Source organism: Xyrauchen texanus, chromosome 34, assembly GCF_025860055.1.
Source record: "Xyrauchen texanus isolate HMW12.3.18 chromosome 34, RBS_HiC_50CHRs, whole genome shotgun sequence".
Lineage (NCBI taxonomy): Eukaryota > Metazoa > Chordata > Actinopteri > Cypriniformes > Catostomidae > Xyrauchen > Xyrauchen texanus.
In genome coordinates, this window is record NC_068309.1 from 20,389,822 (window position 1) to 20,404,927 (window position 15,106).

A 15,106-nucleotide genomic window follows, 5' to 3' on the forward strand; every position below is an offset into this window, starting at 1 on the left:
ATATGAGAGAAGTATTTAGCGTTCCAAAATAACTAATGGAAAATTAAGAAACTGTTGTTTGATTAAATAAACTTTGACTCGATATTAATTAATTATTGACCTATCACTGAGCTGTAATTAATTAGCTTTATATTTGGAGCATTAAACGAGAGGGCGTGAATGTCGAACACCTTGATTTATATAGCATACGCTCCACTCTCTGTATTTGAATGAACTGTAGTAAAGGATGAAGTTGTTAAAAGAGATAACTTACGGAGTTGCTACGCTTTTCCTGCAGTGTGTTATGGACAGAGGGGGATCTATCAAAGAGAAAACAGTAAAGAATAAAATTGATTAGACATTTAAGACAAAAATATGGTTTCCATACTTTCTGACCAATTAATTTAGATATAGACTTTTCTATGACCTTTCAACTCGATCGTGATTACTCATTTTACAGAGATTGGTGGGTGTATTTCCACTGTTTGACAGGTAACAATCCTTGGAATTAAAAGATGTTAAAGACTACACTTATTTAATGTACAAATGCCTCCAATAAGATCCTCAACAGACAAACTGATGGTTCACATGGGCTTGCAGACAAGTTTTACTCTACAAAAGCACTCACATTTACTTATTACTGTATGGCATATTTTCATTATGCAATGGACTTCTTTTCATCTATTGCTCATAAGTTATTACCACTTGATTCTCTCTGTCCTATTTTTCTTCTGCTTATTGAAATTGCACACTGCCTAATTAAATTTCACTTATACCGAGCACCATTACACACCCTGTATGTGTACTGTCACATATTGTATTATTTTATATTTCTATTGTGTACTGTATACAGTAGAGTATTGTCTATTATATATTGGAAAAATCAACAATCATCCCTAAGGTGTCGAATAGGGTTTTTCCACACCTATCTCAATAAACCATTTCTTTAAGGACCTCACTTTTTACACAGGGACATTGTAAGGAGACTCTAAGGACATTGAAGGGCTGTATGCTTGATTTTATGCACCTGTTAGTTATGCGTGTAGAACCCATTTATTAGAAGGGGATGTGCACATACTTATGGCCATGTAGTGTCTCAACAGAGAAGTCAAGGGAGGTATATTGGATTTGGATGAGATACAGAAGGCCTGTGATTGCACCACTGACCTCGTCTCCTCTTGAGCTTGCGCCGTCTCTGTTTGTTGACGAAGCATGCTGCTAGCGTGCTGAAGAGGATTGCTGCTGCCAGGAAACAGATGGTGGCCACAATGCCTGCCACCACCGGCCGAGCCAGACCTTCGTCCGCCACCTCAGGCGGTGGAAAGTAGTCTGGAAGATACAAACAAGCTCGTCTTACAGCACACACAGAAGCTCTTTCATTATTTGTATGTCCAAATCAGGCTGCTTTAACAATTAAAACAATGTAACTACTTAAACTAGAACTGATTCTGTAAGATTTAGTCGCTAAGAGGAAAGGTCTGAAAAACTGGCTCTGGAATATTCGTTTGTGGAATGAACCCGAATAAAGAAATTCAAAAAAAGTGGGGTGCTTTGAGAAATGAAAACAAAGTATTACATGCCAGCATCATGTTTACATCATTCAGTGATTGGATTCTGATTGCACTGGATCTGTTTAGTGGGCTTACTAAAACATTAGTAAATTAACACATTTTAAGGGCTGATTGGCAATCCTGAAGAGCATTAACAGAGGGGTTCCCACACATTTTGACTAATGAATTCATTTATTTATGCATTTAGGATTCTAAAAACATTTTAAAGCGATTACGCACAAAGAGCAATTTATAACCAATGCATGTTTTTAAAGCTCATTATAACTAAAATATATACAGTATAAATATTTATTCTATAGAATGTTACAAGACTTTTTTTTTTTTTAAATATACAATTTTCATGACAGGAAAACAATTTACACTGATGAGCCATAACATTATGACCTCCTGCCTAATATGATTTGATCCTCTACATGCCACCATAACAGCACTGACTCGCTGAGATATGGACTCTATAAGACCCCTGAAGGTATCCTGTGGTATCTGGCACCAAGACATTAGCAGAAGATCCTTCAAGTCCTGTAAGTTGGGAGGTGGAGCTGCCGTGGATTAAACTTGTTGGTCCAGACCTCCCACAGATGCTCCAGCGGATTGAGATCTGGAGACTTCTGAGGCCAGGGCAACACCTTGAGCTCTTCATCATGTTCCTCAAACCATTCCTGAACAATGTGTCCAGTGTGGCAAGGCACATTATCCTGCTGAAAGAGGCCACTGCATTCAGGGAATACCTTTGCCATGAAGGGGTGTACCTGATCTGCAACAATGTTTAGGTAGGTGGCACGTGTCAAATTGACATCCACACGAACAGCCATACCCAGGGTTTCCCAGCAGAACATTGACCAGAAAATCACACTCCCTCCACCAGCTTGATGTCTTCTCTTAGTGCCATCACTTCCCCAGGTAAATGGTGCACACATACACGGCCATCCACGTGATGTAAAGGAAAATAAGACTCAATGGACTAGGCAACCTTTTTCCACTGCTCCAAGGTCCAGTTCCAACGATCGCATGGGAAATGTAGCAGCTTTCGACGGTGGACAGGAGTCATCATGGGCACTCTGACTGGTCTGTAGCTACGCAGCACCATACGCAGAAGGGTGCGATACACTGTGTGTTGTGACACATTCCTCCAATAACCATAATTTTCTGTGACTTGTGCCACAGTAGACCTTCTGTCGGTTCGGGGCAGACGGGATAGCCTCCGTTGTCCTCGCACATCGATGAACCTTGGGCGCCCAACACCATATTGCCGGTTTGTGGTTTGTCCCTCATCAGACCACTGTCGGTAGGTGCTCACCACTGCTGACCAGGAGCAGCCTACAAGCCATGCCATTTCAGAGATGCAATGACCCAGTTATCTGGCCATAACAATTTGGCCCTTGTCAAAGTCACTCAGGTCTTTTACTCCTGCATTCAATACGTTGACTACAAGAACTGATTGCTCGCTTACCATCTAATCTAAGCAGACCTTGACATTTGGCCTTGTTAGGAGTAATTCACATTATATTCAACAGATGGCAGCAGAACCTAATCAAAACCATTTAAATCCTGCATCATCTCATTTAATCAATGTTTGTCAGTGACCTATACATTGAAAATAAACCATTTATTATTATTATGTGTAGTAAGTTGAAGCCCACAGAACAGTAACTATATTAAATGTGTACAATAAACATCCTCAGTTTGAGCAAGTATTGAGCAGTCATTTATTACATGGCTGTTTAACACTGACCTGTGCTAGAGACACCCACTACATTACTGGGCTCACTGATGAGGTCTTCCATAACGGCCATCACTCTGAACTCATACCAGGCCTCCTGTGGAAACAGGCATAGACATGTAAACACATTCGCAGTCACTAGCCACTAGAAAATCAAACAATCAGCATGTAAAAGTTGACGTGTGGTATATTTTACGTTAAAATACTTCATTCTAACCCTGGTTAATAGATACTGGATAGACAACTATAAGTAAGCTATTTGTTTGTTGCAAAACATCCCAAAACGTTCCTCGTAATTCAAAGCCACCATAACCCACAGAGACAGATAAATCTGCATATCCTTTCAAACTCAACTAAACAACCTGGAGGGAAATTTTCAATTTTTCACACTTCAGCAAATGTGAATAATAAATGCTTTTTCAGGGTCACAAGTTCTCCTTTGTTTTTGCCAACTCAAAGACTTGAGTTGAAATATATATATATATATATATATATATATATATATATATATATATATATATATATATATATTACTCTACAGAATGAGAATTAGAATAATTTTATTAGTTATAGCTCTCACACTATGCACTTTTTCACCTGTAGGAAAGTAAACATAAACTTGATGTCAACTTTTAAATAATCTATTAATATCATTAATTACAGGCATACCTGAAGCAGGTCTCTAGCCAAAAGATCAGTCTCTCCAGCAGGGATTGCATCATCAAGGACATCCCACCTCTCCCCTAGGCGGAACTCCATGATGTAATGATCAATTGGCGACGTGTGATTGGCTGGAGGGATCCATGTAAGTAGGACTCCCTGCTGTGTCCGGTTGGCTGTGAGGCACCGTGGTGGGGTAAGCAGCACCAGTGGTTCTGGGGTACTTATAGGAAATACTGAAGAGAAGAGAACTACAATTTAGAGTCAATCCCCACGTAACATGTGCTGCCATCTTGATTGTTTTTGGATGAATGGATCACATGAGTGCATCACATGATAACAAATACGTTATCGTTTTCAGATATCTCTGTTTTCTCTGTCCACACAACAATGCAAACACATAATTTTCAGATTTATCCACTTGGGAAAGTGTTTTTGAAAAGCTCAGTTTTCATTGGACAAAAACTCCAGGAAGACCAAAATATACCAAAAGTGTGGACGTACTGTAACATGAGTCTAGCGAGTGCTTTTGTTGATCTTAAAACTTTAATGGTGCAGACATAATAACACCCCAGTGACTTTGATGCTATGGCAAAGATTAGAAACAGTTCAAGGAACTTGAAAACAAAAACAAAATACCTTTAAATTGTTCCAGAGTGAAAATAAAAATTTTAAATACTGGTAACTGGTTAATAATGTTGTTTTGTTCCACATAAAATTTCATGAAACCAAAGACCACCAAAGAATTTGTTACAATAAACTTTCAGAACTGCACAGCTTCCTGTTGCCTGAGTCCTTTTGTCTGCTCATTTTGATGAGGGGAAGAGTTCACTGGTGGAAAAGGATTATACTGTTGTGGCAGGGCGGAGGCGAGAACCGGCTTTACAACATAAATAATATTTTAATAATAAACTGAAACAAAGGACAAACACACACATGATGGACATGTCCGTTAACGATCTCTCTCTCCCGCACGATCCTCTGCAGTCGACCTTTATCCCTCTCAAGAGGCTTGATTAGCCTAATACGGGACCGGGTGTGTAGGATCATGACCCAGCCACGCCCTCCGCCCTGCTACAACTGTATAAGGCATTAAGTGCTGAAATTAACTTGTAATTTATTATGGATCACATTGGTAGCCAACCTTGTGTGTTCACAGTGACGACCTCACTGAAAGGGCCCGTTCCCAGCTTGTTCTGGGCCAGGACACTGAATTGGTAGGCCGTCTCGGGCTCCAGGCCCTGCACCAGGAGCCAGTGCTGCCTGCTGGGCACAGGCATGGACAGCCAGTCATGTGGTCCTAACAGCTCCCTCTTCACCCTGCAGGAGGAGTCACATGCACAGATGGAAAAAGCTCAGGACTGCACAAATACACACGCAAACACTCCAATAGTGATTACCATGTTGCTCAAAATACTGATGAGAGCACTGCCCACAGCTAGACAAAAAAAGACAGCTTGTTTGGCTCAGCGTGAGTGCTCGGTGATATCTAATAATATAGAACTGTCTTCCGATTTTCCAGTTGAACCAGAGCAGTGTGCAATTGTGTTTTCAACTGCCAATCCCAACAAAAAGATCTTCATTTACAGTGTGCCTTGTACAACTATAGCCCTTTTCCCATTCCCTTTGTAAAGCTTAGCCTTTCTCTCTTCATTTTAAATGAATAAATATAAATGTGAATGTGTGCATGCTCTTATAAAGAGCTGCCAGAATAAGTAAACTAGCATGAAATAGGATGGGCATGAGCCCAGTGTCTCATAATCCACTGAGTTACAGCAAATGTTATGTAAGCAGAGGTGTATTTCCAGGTGAAAGGCTTGTGGAGATTGTGCTGATTGTGTATGTGATAGGACGGAGTGCCATGGGGGACATAACTCACTGTGAATTAACAGCCAGCATGCTCTGATATACTACTGCCTGTGGCATACAATAACATAATTTTCTATAGATCATATTGATCTGAGAAAAGAGACTCTGTGCTCATCCCCAGAAGTTAAAATCAGCACATTGTGCTAGTGTGAAGACCTCAAATGAACAACATTTTAAGTAATTACTATAGAAGCGATTGCTTAAAAAAATGTCAGGCAAAGCTGACGTGACTTGTTTTACCAGTCCAGTGAAGGAGATTCAACTAGTAGAACACCACGCTAAGAACACCAAAGTCATGGGTTCGATTTCCAGGGAACACTCAAACTCATAATATGTACACCCTGAATGCACTGTAAGTACAGTGTTCTTGTAGCAAAACTGTTCAACTAGTAGAATATTTCACTAATAATGCATAGGTTATGGGTTTGATTCCTAGGAAACTCACAAACGGATCAAATGTGAACCCTGAATGCAACGCAAGTACAGTGTTCTCATTGCTCAACTACTTTACTAGTAAAGCATGGAACTAGCAATGCCAAGGTTATGGGTTCGATGCACAGGAAAACACAAACTGAAAATATGTATACCTTGAATGCACTGCAAGTACAGTATTCTTGTTGCTCAACTACCCTACTAGTACAACACAGTGCTAGAAACACCAAGGTTATGGGTTTGATTCCCAGAAACCACACAAACTGATAAGATGAATACCTTGAATGCACTGTAACAATGTACTTGCAGCTTAACTACTCTACTTGTGGAGCATGGAGCTAGATACGCTGTTCCACCTCAGTTTAAACCCTGCATTGTAGGTATGCAGGATTTCGTATCCCTTGGGCACCTGTTCAGCATTTCCACTGAAGGGGCACCCCGAACTCAGTGATTTCAAACGAGCTATTATCTTTAATTTTCTTCATAATTTCCATGTAAAGCACTTTGATACCTCATACCACAGTATGAAATATGCTATATCAATAAACTTGCCTTGCCTTGCCTTAGGTATAATTGATCACTTCCTCTGTGCCCTTAATGGATACGAGTTCATAGGCTCTTGAGACTGTGCGTTATTCACAGTCTCAGCAGTCGCCCAGCACCTCTTCTGCATTGCACAGGAAGTAGCAGGAACATGCCCTAAGTATCTACGTCAATGAGGCTGACTAGTTGTTGTTTAATCTCACAGGGGGCACCTTTAAAGGCCATTTATTCACAACCTTTAAAGCATGAGTCACACTGGCTAACATTTCAAATGACACCTTTAGTCAGCTCTTTGCAAAGGCCTCCGAACACTCAGGCACCTGTGGCTAGTGGATAATGTTTATCTGTCGACTTGTGGAAGTCACAGGGAGAAATCTTGCCTATCCTCTTGTAACGGTTACCCTGTCTTGTCTCACTGTTGCCCTTTGTTTGTAATTTTGTCACTTTTGTTATTCCTTAGTTTTCACTTTTGTCACCCTTGTACCTCCATAGTCTTGTTTTCCCTCGTGTTCACTGTTCATTGTTTTCACCTGCCCTTGTTAATTTGCCTTTGGTTTCTGTTAATCACCTTGTCACCTAGTTTGTGTTCTGTTTGTTCATTGGCCCATTTTTCCCATGTTTTTGTATTTATATCCTGGTTTTTGGTTTAGTCCTTGTCTGTCGTTGAATGTTGTTGCACGTGAATGTTATGGTTGTTTCTCCTGCCTGTGGATGTTTTTCATGTTCATGTTGTTGTCCCCTCATGGATATTTCTTTGTTCCTGTTTGTTTGCCCTCACTTTGATTTATAATAAAGAACCTGCTTTTGGATCCGCACCTCCTCGTCTGCCTTCACTCCTGCATTCGTTACACCTCTGAGGGGATTAAATTGTTCTTGAGCACTAGAAGGCATGGTGTCTTGAGTGATACTTGTGTGTTACTACATAAGTTGAAGGATTTGATTTAGGGCTCAATACAGTCTGCATATAGACAATTCTTTACCAGCCTGCCACTCTGAGCTGCAATATAAGTAATCTGTCCACATATGCACACATTATTTAAATCTGACATTTTCAATTGTAATCTGTGCTACTTTCCTACTTATAAAGAATTTAGATGTTTTGCACTTTTATTTTTACATTTAACCAGACATTCATCATATTTGTGTGTTTGATTTTCTCTTGGCATAAAAAAGATGGAGGACAACGAAACCGGCCAGTGGCATGTTTGTAAGGTGTAAATATATTGAGTAACGCCTTATTGAAACCTCTAGTTTAAGTTAAAGGGAGTCTATCACAACCACTCGATTTGTTAGCAATTTTCACAGAGATGATGTGACCAGAAGCCACTAAAAAGTATCTACAGTGCCAAAAAAATAAATAAAACTCAGATTTGAGCAGAAAATCTGAACTTGGGCACATGCTGTCATAACTGTCGATACTCTGCTTTTCTCCTCTCCTTCTATGCACTTTCCTCTCCTCTTTTCTCCATATGACAGCCGCATGTGGTTCAAAATTCTCAGGGTATATTTCATGGCTATATATAGATCAAAAAGTACTACATTTTGTCTCCTAAGAGTCTTTAGAGGCTAAACCCATTCATGTTACCTCAAAACAAAACACTGCTGCCATCTGTTACCTGGTGTGACATCACAAAAACAATTAAAAAATATAAAAAAAATAATAATAGTTAACTTTAAATCATCTCTGATTTTGGTAATAATGAAATTTTGTCATATTTAAAGGGAAAGTTCACACAACAATGAAAAACCTGTCATCTTTTATTCACGTTATTTCAATGATTTTTTTCCATGGAACACAAAAGGAGACGTTAAGCTGCGTTCACACTGACAGCTACTTTGTCGCTGCATGTCACCAGTGATTGGCGGTTAGTTTGCTAGTGGTGTGTATGGAGAGTCTAAACATCACTGTTTCTTTAAAATTAATATTATTATTAAAATATTAGGATCATGTGAGCTCTACCATTTTCTCTCATATTGGCTGTCGCTCCCGAAAGTCATTCTTAATTTGCATAAAGTTATACATTTCTAAACCGTGTGACGTCGCTGGCACGCCCACATCTGGTCGCCAACGGTCGCCGCCGCTTGTGTTGCCACACACGGAAGTCGCCAGCTGTCATTGAAAATTAATGAGATGAGGTCGTTTTGTCTCTGCGTGTCACTGGCAGTGTGAACGCAGCTTTAGACATACCTTAGTTAGCCTTAGTCACCATTCTGCCTAAAATCTTCTTTTGTGTTCCATGGAAAAAAGAAAGTCATACAGGTTTAGAACAACGTGAAGGTCAATAAATGATCACAGAATTTTCAATGTTGGATAAAATTTAAGCTTAAGCTTTAAGGGAAATCAGTTGAGATCTTCTTGCTCGTAACCACCTAAACAAACAAACAAACAAAACTTTATTGCGAAGCATATGTCATTCTATAGGGGCGGGAGCACAGAGAGCTATAGAATGCCGATATTCCGGCTGAATATCGCAGAGGACAGCACTGGGGAGGCAGAAGAATCACAGGGATGCAAAAGCGCTGGTATGGTCAGCAGAGAGATGACAGAGAGAGGCAGATGAAATGACAGCCAGTCGCTGAACATGCTGCTAATTAAGCAAGAGGTGAGAATTTGCCATTATTGATCCATTCAAGGACTGATATGCACGCTTTGACCTCATTAGACCCTGGATGTTATCTTACCAAAACAAGTAAAAAACGAATGCAAACTTTTAAAATGCAGTGAACACTTACAGTAGATACTTGCAATTTTGGCCCCTGTGTATGGTTCAAATACCAAAAACAGTTTATCATTGAACTGCAAGAAGGCACAAGATGAAGTCTTCATATTAGTACATACCTTCACTAATTTAAAGGAAGAAAAGAAGTCATAGAGGTTTAGAAAAAACATGAGGGTGGGTAAATGACAAAATGTTATTTTACGGAAAAACTAGCCCTTTAAACTGTACAAACGTAATTTGATGCTTTATTATTTCTCAGTATAAGATTGTTTTCTCTGATGAACCCCAAATATTACAAATGTCTAAATTGATATCTTAAGCATAAACGTGGGTTTTACAATGATATTCCAACTGACGGAGCACAAGGCTCAGGAACACGGTGTCTCTTCTAAATCACATGAATACGTTTTTTTTTTTATTTATTATTATTTTTATATATCTTAATAAGGTACTTTGTATGCAGCATGGTTTATAACGACTCCATGAAGGAATTTTACAGTCTGATTATCCCATTCCAATTTTATAATTATGAGCCAGCTTAACATGACCAGCATGCTAGCTAATGTCTCTGAGAAAAAACATAAAACACAGTAAGAAAACAGTGGTTGAGGACTAGTCATGGAATGATTATCTTTGGTCAAGACTTCTGTGCTGAAGTGTTCTGGAAGTTATGAACAAGTCTTTTTGAAGAACGATTGATAATGTTCTAGTTACAGTTAAAGAGGCTGATCTACTGAAGCTGTGAAGCATTTTATGATTATCTGCACTATGAAAAGTCCAGACAATGATATTGCATCCATAATTTATCCTTAAAGAACCCAATAAAAAATAGTTTTGTGGTATGTATGTTAGATTTGAGGTCATACAGTATATGCTAGTGAACTCCTAAAATTGACAAACACATTTAGGAATCTATATTTTGTGAGTGCGCAAAGTGCAGCACAATGCACTACAACTGTGCACAACGTCTTATCCAATTTTCGTGAGGGGGCTAAAGTGCAATTTTCATGCCAGCACAAGGTGCAAATGGGCATGGGTGGGACTGTTTATTCTATCTGTGGGTGTATGTGCACAAACTGTGGGTTTATTGCATAGTAACGTATATTTCTTTTCTTCTAAGTCATTGAATACAGTCAATTTTCTCTACCAACGTCTTATGTACGTGCTGTCTTGGTTTATATCGCTGGTGCATGACAGGGAACATGGACTATATAAAAGGATATACCTGTAGACGGTGCTAGATAAGATCTTTAGAATACTTGACCAAGCCCATTAGCACTTTGCGAGCCATTTTGCCAAACCCACGTGCGCCTAGTCTTAGCACACAAAAATACCAAAACTTCCTGGCCATGCCCACTGACTTTGTGTGTATGACTTATGGCATAGCGCAGCACTTAGTGCTAGCACTCTTAAAATAGGGCCTGTGGTCTTTCTCTTTCTGGAAATAAACCAACAATATTGATGGGCTTTACCTAATACAATCTACTTTTGACTAGCAATAGCAAGTAGCAAATCATGGTTCACGGCACTTACGCAAACTAAAGGGCTATTTAAAAAATTGTATATGTCCAACCACAACTTCCTGTTTGAATCGATAACACGTCAAAACAGGAAAGAAAAGTTTGCTCAACATACCATCTCATGGGGTCTTTGGAGTTTTAGCTTGACTGGCATTATTATTAAAATTATATCTGATGGTCACAGATTGGTGGGCCCTGCTGGGCATCACACCCCTGGGAAGAAAAGTTATACCCCAAACCACCCCTGCCCCCAGATGTAGCAGCCTCGCAGCAGCAGCTGAGCTCAGGTCAAAGAGTTAGGAGAAGAAGCAGAAAGCAAAGCATGCTGGGATGACTCACACATGGCCGTACCAGACTGAGAATGTCTGCTCAAAGCCGCCGTCATAACCTGATTCCCACGAGACATTGGCTGAGGTCGTCGAGGCCGAAACGTGGATGTTGGTAGGGGCATGTGGGCTTGTGCCTGTGGAGGGAGGACAGATTGTATCATAACACACTTCATATAATAAAAGCCTAAACAAGATCTAACAGACTGTCACACCTAAAGCGTTGTCTGCACATAGAGAGCCCTCAGTCAAAGCAATTACAGAAATTATCTTAACACAAACACATATACAAAAACAGATGCACATGCACAAACAATTTGAGAAACTGAGAAACAGACACAGAGTGCATCATTTATATTTGATCTCTTATTTAACAGCTAACGGTTAGCCTGTCAAGACACTTTAGAGTCTGAAAAATCCTTCCATTCTAAGAAGCAAGAACAAATCTGGGTCTACTCACAGCAGTAAATCTTCCTCAGACACTAGACTAGTGATGAGTCAGCGTAGTCGAATAGTCATAAGTGACACTGTTTTAGCTAAATATAGCAGCAGTGCTTTAAAGTGGGTGAAATTATAACAGCAAATTCTCATAGAGGATTTTAGCATGCTGACAGTGCATGGCACACTCTCTATGAGAAGTCTCTAAATTATTTTCTTTTAAATCAAGTCTTTGGCCCTTGTGTTGCACCACAAGAGTTTCGTTTTTAAGACAATGTGTCAAGTCCAGTTCAAGCGTTCCACTTTTAAAAACTAACCAAAATGTAATACTTTTGGCCTCCTTGCCACAGTCAACTTTGGCTTGCTCACTGGGGGCCTAAAGACAAATAATTTTAAGGCATGGATACGTTTTTTCAATGAAACTGCTTTAAGACATTACAGACATTACAACATAACATTCTGTAAAGCGGCCTTGAAGTGATATGTATTGTGTGAAGCGCTATACAAATAAAAATTACTTTAAAAATGTGTCTCAAATCCATTGTGTTCTGCTGTTTCAGTTGTTTTTGAACATAAGAACACGTTTTGAGTGTGGTGGATATGATTTTACAATAAATGAGCCTAATTATACAGGCCTATCTTCAGACGACTAGACAATTAGTCATTCAGACAACCCACCGACTTTTTGACTATTCAAATATGTAGATTTGCACATACTTACAAAAAAAAATATCAAAGGACTTTTGTTTTATACAGTGGGCTGTTAGAGAAGAATTCATTGAAGATAGCTAAATAGCAGACAGGCAAAACTTGCAGTTTGTTTAAGCAACTACTGTTTGGCTGCTAATCAGATAGATGACAAAGTTTTCATTTCGCAGTGTCCAGATTTATTGCTGCCACACTGATCAGAATAAGTCCAATATAAGAACTGAAATAGCAGTGTCTTCCTCCAGCTGCATATGCTACCAACTCATCCTAATGTTGTTCTAAACTCATGACTTTCCTTTGTGGAAAATAAAAGAAGATTTTAGGCAGTATGTTAGTCTTAGTGACCATTCCATTTTTTTTTTTTTGCAGCAACAGCAGCATTTTTTCCAAAAAATTTAAGTGAATGGTAACTGAGGCTGTCATTCTGCTTGGCATCTCCTTTTGTGGTCCACAGAAGAAAGAACGTAATAAGGGTTAAGAACAACATGTAAATGATGACAGGATTTTTATTTTTGGGTGAACTATCCCTTTAATGGAAATTATTGCATCCAAGAGCATAGACTCCCACCCCAATAATCAAAACAGGCACCCATTATTTATACGTTGATCAATGGAAACATGGTTTGCTTTATTCTTCACGCTTTGGCTACTTCAAGCCAAATCTACGCCCTTGAATGCATCTAATATAACCAAAAGAAAACAAATGGAAGAATAAAGCATTTTCGAGTCATGTTGGTGCTTCATTGGGTTGCTTTGCTTGCATTGACACCTCCTACCAATTACTAGGAGGTGCGTGCTGGCAGTGATGCTCGTGGCGGCATTGGAGGCGACACACTCCCACTCCCCATGGTCCTCCTTGCTGAGAGATTTGAACTGTAAGCTGCCTCTCGGTAAGACATTGTGCTTGCTTCTGCTGGGCTTCCCTACCTTTAACAAAAACAAAGCAGGTCTAGCAAGCAGTTCAAAGTCTCAAAGTTTGATATTACTTTTCAGATCTGATCTTTGCTGGTCAAACAGAGAACAGATTTGGGCTTTGTTATGCAGATACCCACAGAGTATTGACTAAACTCTTATGCATCTTACCTTTCTCCATGTAATGTTGGGGAATGGGTCTCCTTCTGCCTCACAGGGGATGACCAGCTCTCGACCAGCCTCCTGCCTGTACTCCCCTCCAGGAACCACCAGGAATTTTGGTGGGTCCTATCCGCCACCAAACACCACATGTTAAGCACATACTGTATGTGTTGAATAGCCCTGTATTAGTTTTCTAACACACATTTTTTGTAATATTCCTTAAATTGCAAACATTTTACAATTTTTGAGGACACACGTGTCTTATAATAACCTTTTTTTATACTGTTTGGGCCCACTTCTATCCTTCGCTTCTCATTCTTGAAGACTTACATTTTGCATAAAATGATGCTTACCTTTAGCACCAGAGGGGCGGGAGGGGACTGTCCCATGGTACCGAGGCTATTGTAAGGCACACAGGTGTAGGTGCCGAGAGAGTCCTCTGTCACCTCAGACACTCGAATGCTCCCATCTTCCATTTGGCTCCAGCCAGGGTACTGCAACAGAGAGAAACTTTTGCAAAACTTGAGCAACAAAATAATAATTATATTCACTTAAAAATTCCATTATTCTTCTATGACATTATAAGATGTTATTATCTTCCATGTCTTTTCCTAGCCTGGAAATTACAATTTTAAAATTCTGTGATATTTCCAGGTTTTCCATTTATGTGGAAACCCTGCAGACTATTCTACTAGAACATTCCACATTGATGTGGATAACTGAGAATCCTCACAGACATTCACAATCACATTTTGTGAAATACCACATCAAATCACATTTAGATTTAGTACTATTGTGGTCACTGGCTGTAAAGCTACTCCATTCAGTAAGATGACTTCATTCAGGATGCTGGTATGAGAGTTTATAGAGTGGATTTGCTCTCTGTACACTTGTACGCTTAGGATGTAACGTGATAAGTCTCTCCCCACTTCTGGTCACTCTCCTTGAAAGCAAACTGCATTAAGGAACAAGGTTCGAGAATCTTTGTTAATGTCCTTAAGTCCCTATTTTACTTTTGTCCAATATGAGCCAGTTATCTTTTCATCTGTCTGTGTGGAAGTATAAGATCAATGTAAACTGTGAATAAAGCCCCCAGCACACCCTCATTCCCTCCTCACTTCAGTCGGCTGGGAAAGATCTTTGAATCCATTCAGATATTTCTGAAGACTGACTGTAGGAGAAATGCCCATATCCATGAAAACAGAAGGCGGCTGAATTGAGATCGCTGTGTGTCTGGACTCACCTTCTCTATCCGCAGAGGCAGGCCGTCTTTTTTCCACTTCACTGAAGTGACAGGCGGGTTGGCATCCACCGGGCAGCGGATGTACCCCGGCAATCCGATGGCCACATAAATGACTGGTGGCATGTTTACCACTCGGGCAGGGTCTACAGGACACAACAAAAGTTACAAATTAAAGGGATGTTTCATCCAAAATTAAAATTCTGCCATTATTTACTCACCCTCATGTCATTCCACAACTGTATTACTTTCTTGTGTGGAACACAAAAAGGAGTTATCTAGCAGAATGTCCAAGTTGCTTTTTTC

The 15,106-nt window shown here is 39.7% G+C and overlaps 1 protein-coding gene across 1 annotated transcript in view; it reads right to left on the reverse strand.

The window, feature by feature from the left end:
* igsf9bb (immunoglobulin superfamily, member 9Bb) overlaps nt 1-15,106 on the reverse strand; it is a 186,165-nt gene that overhangs the window by 20,560 nt on the left and 150,499 nt on the right. Inside the window, 10 exon segments of the mRNA XM_052103778.1 lie at nt 254-299; nt 1,147-1,308; nt 3,283-3,367; nt 3,940-4,166; nt 5,075-5,250; nt 11,366-11,477; nt 13,263-13,413; nt 13,570-13,686; nt 13,914-14,054; nt 14,804-14,946. Coding sequence (XP_051959738.1) covers nt 254-299; nt 1,147-1,308; nt 3,283-3,367; nt 3,940-4,166; nt 5,075-5,250; nt 11,366-11,477; nt 13,263-13,413; nt 13,570-13,686; nt 13,914-14,054; nt 14,804-14,946 — 1,360 coding nt within the window.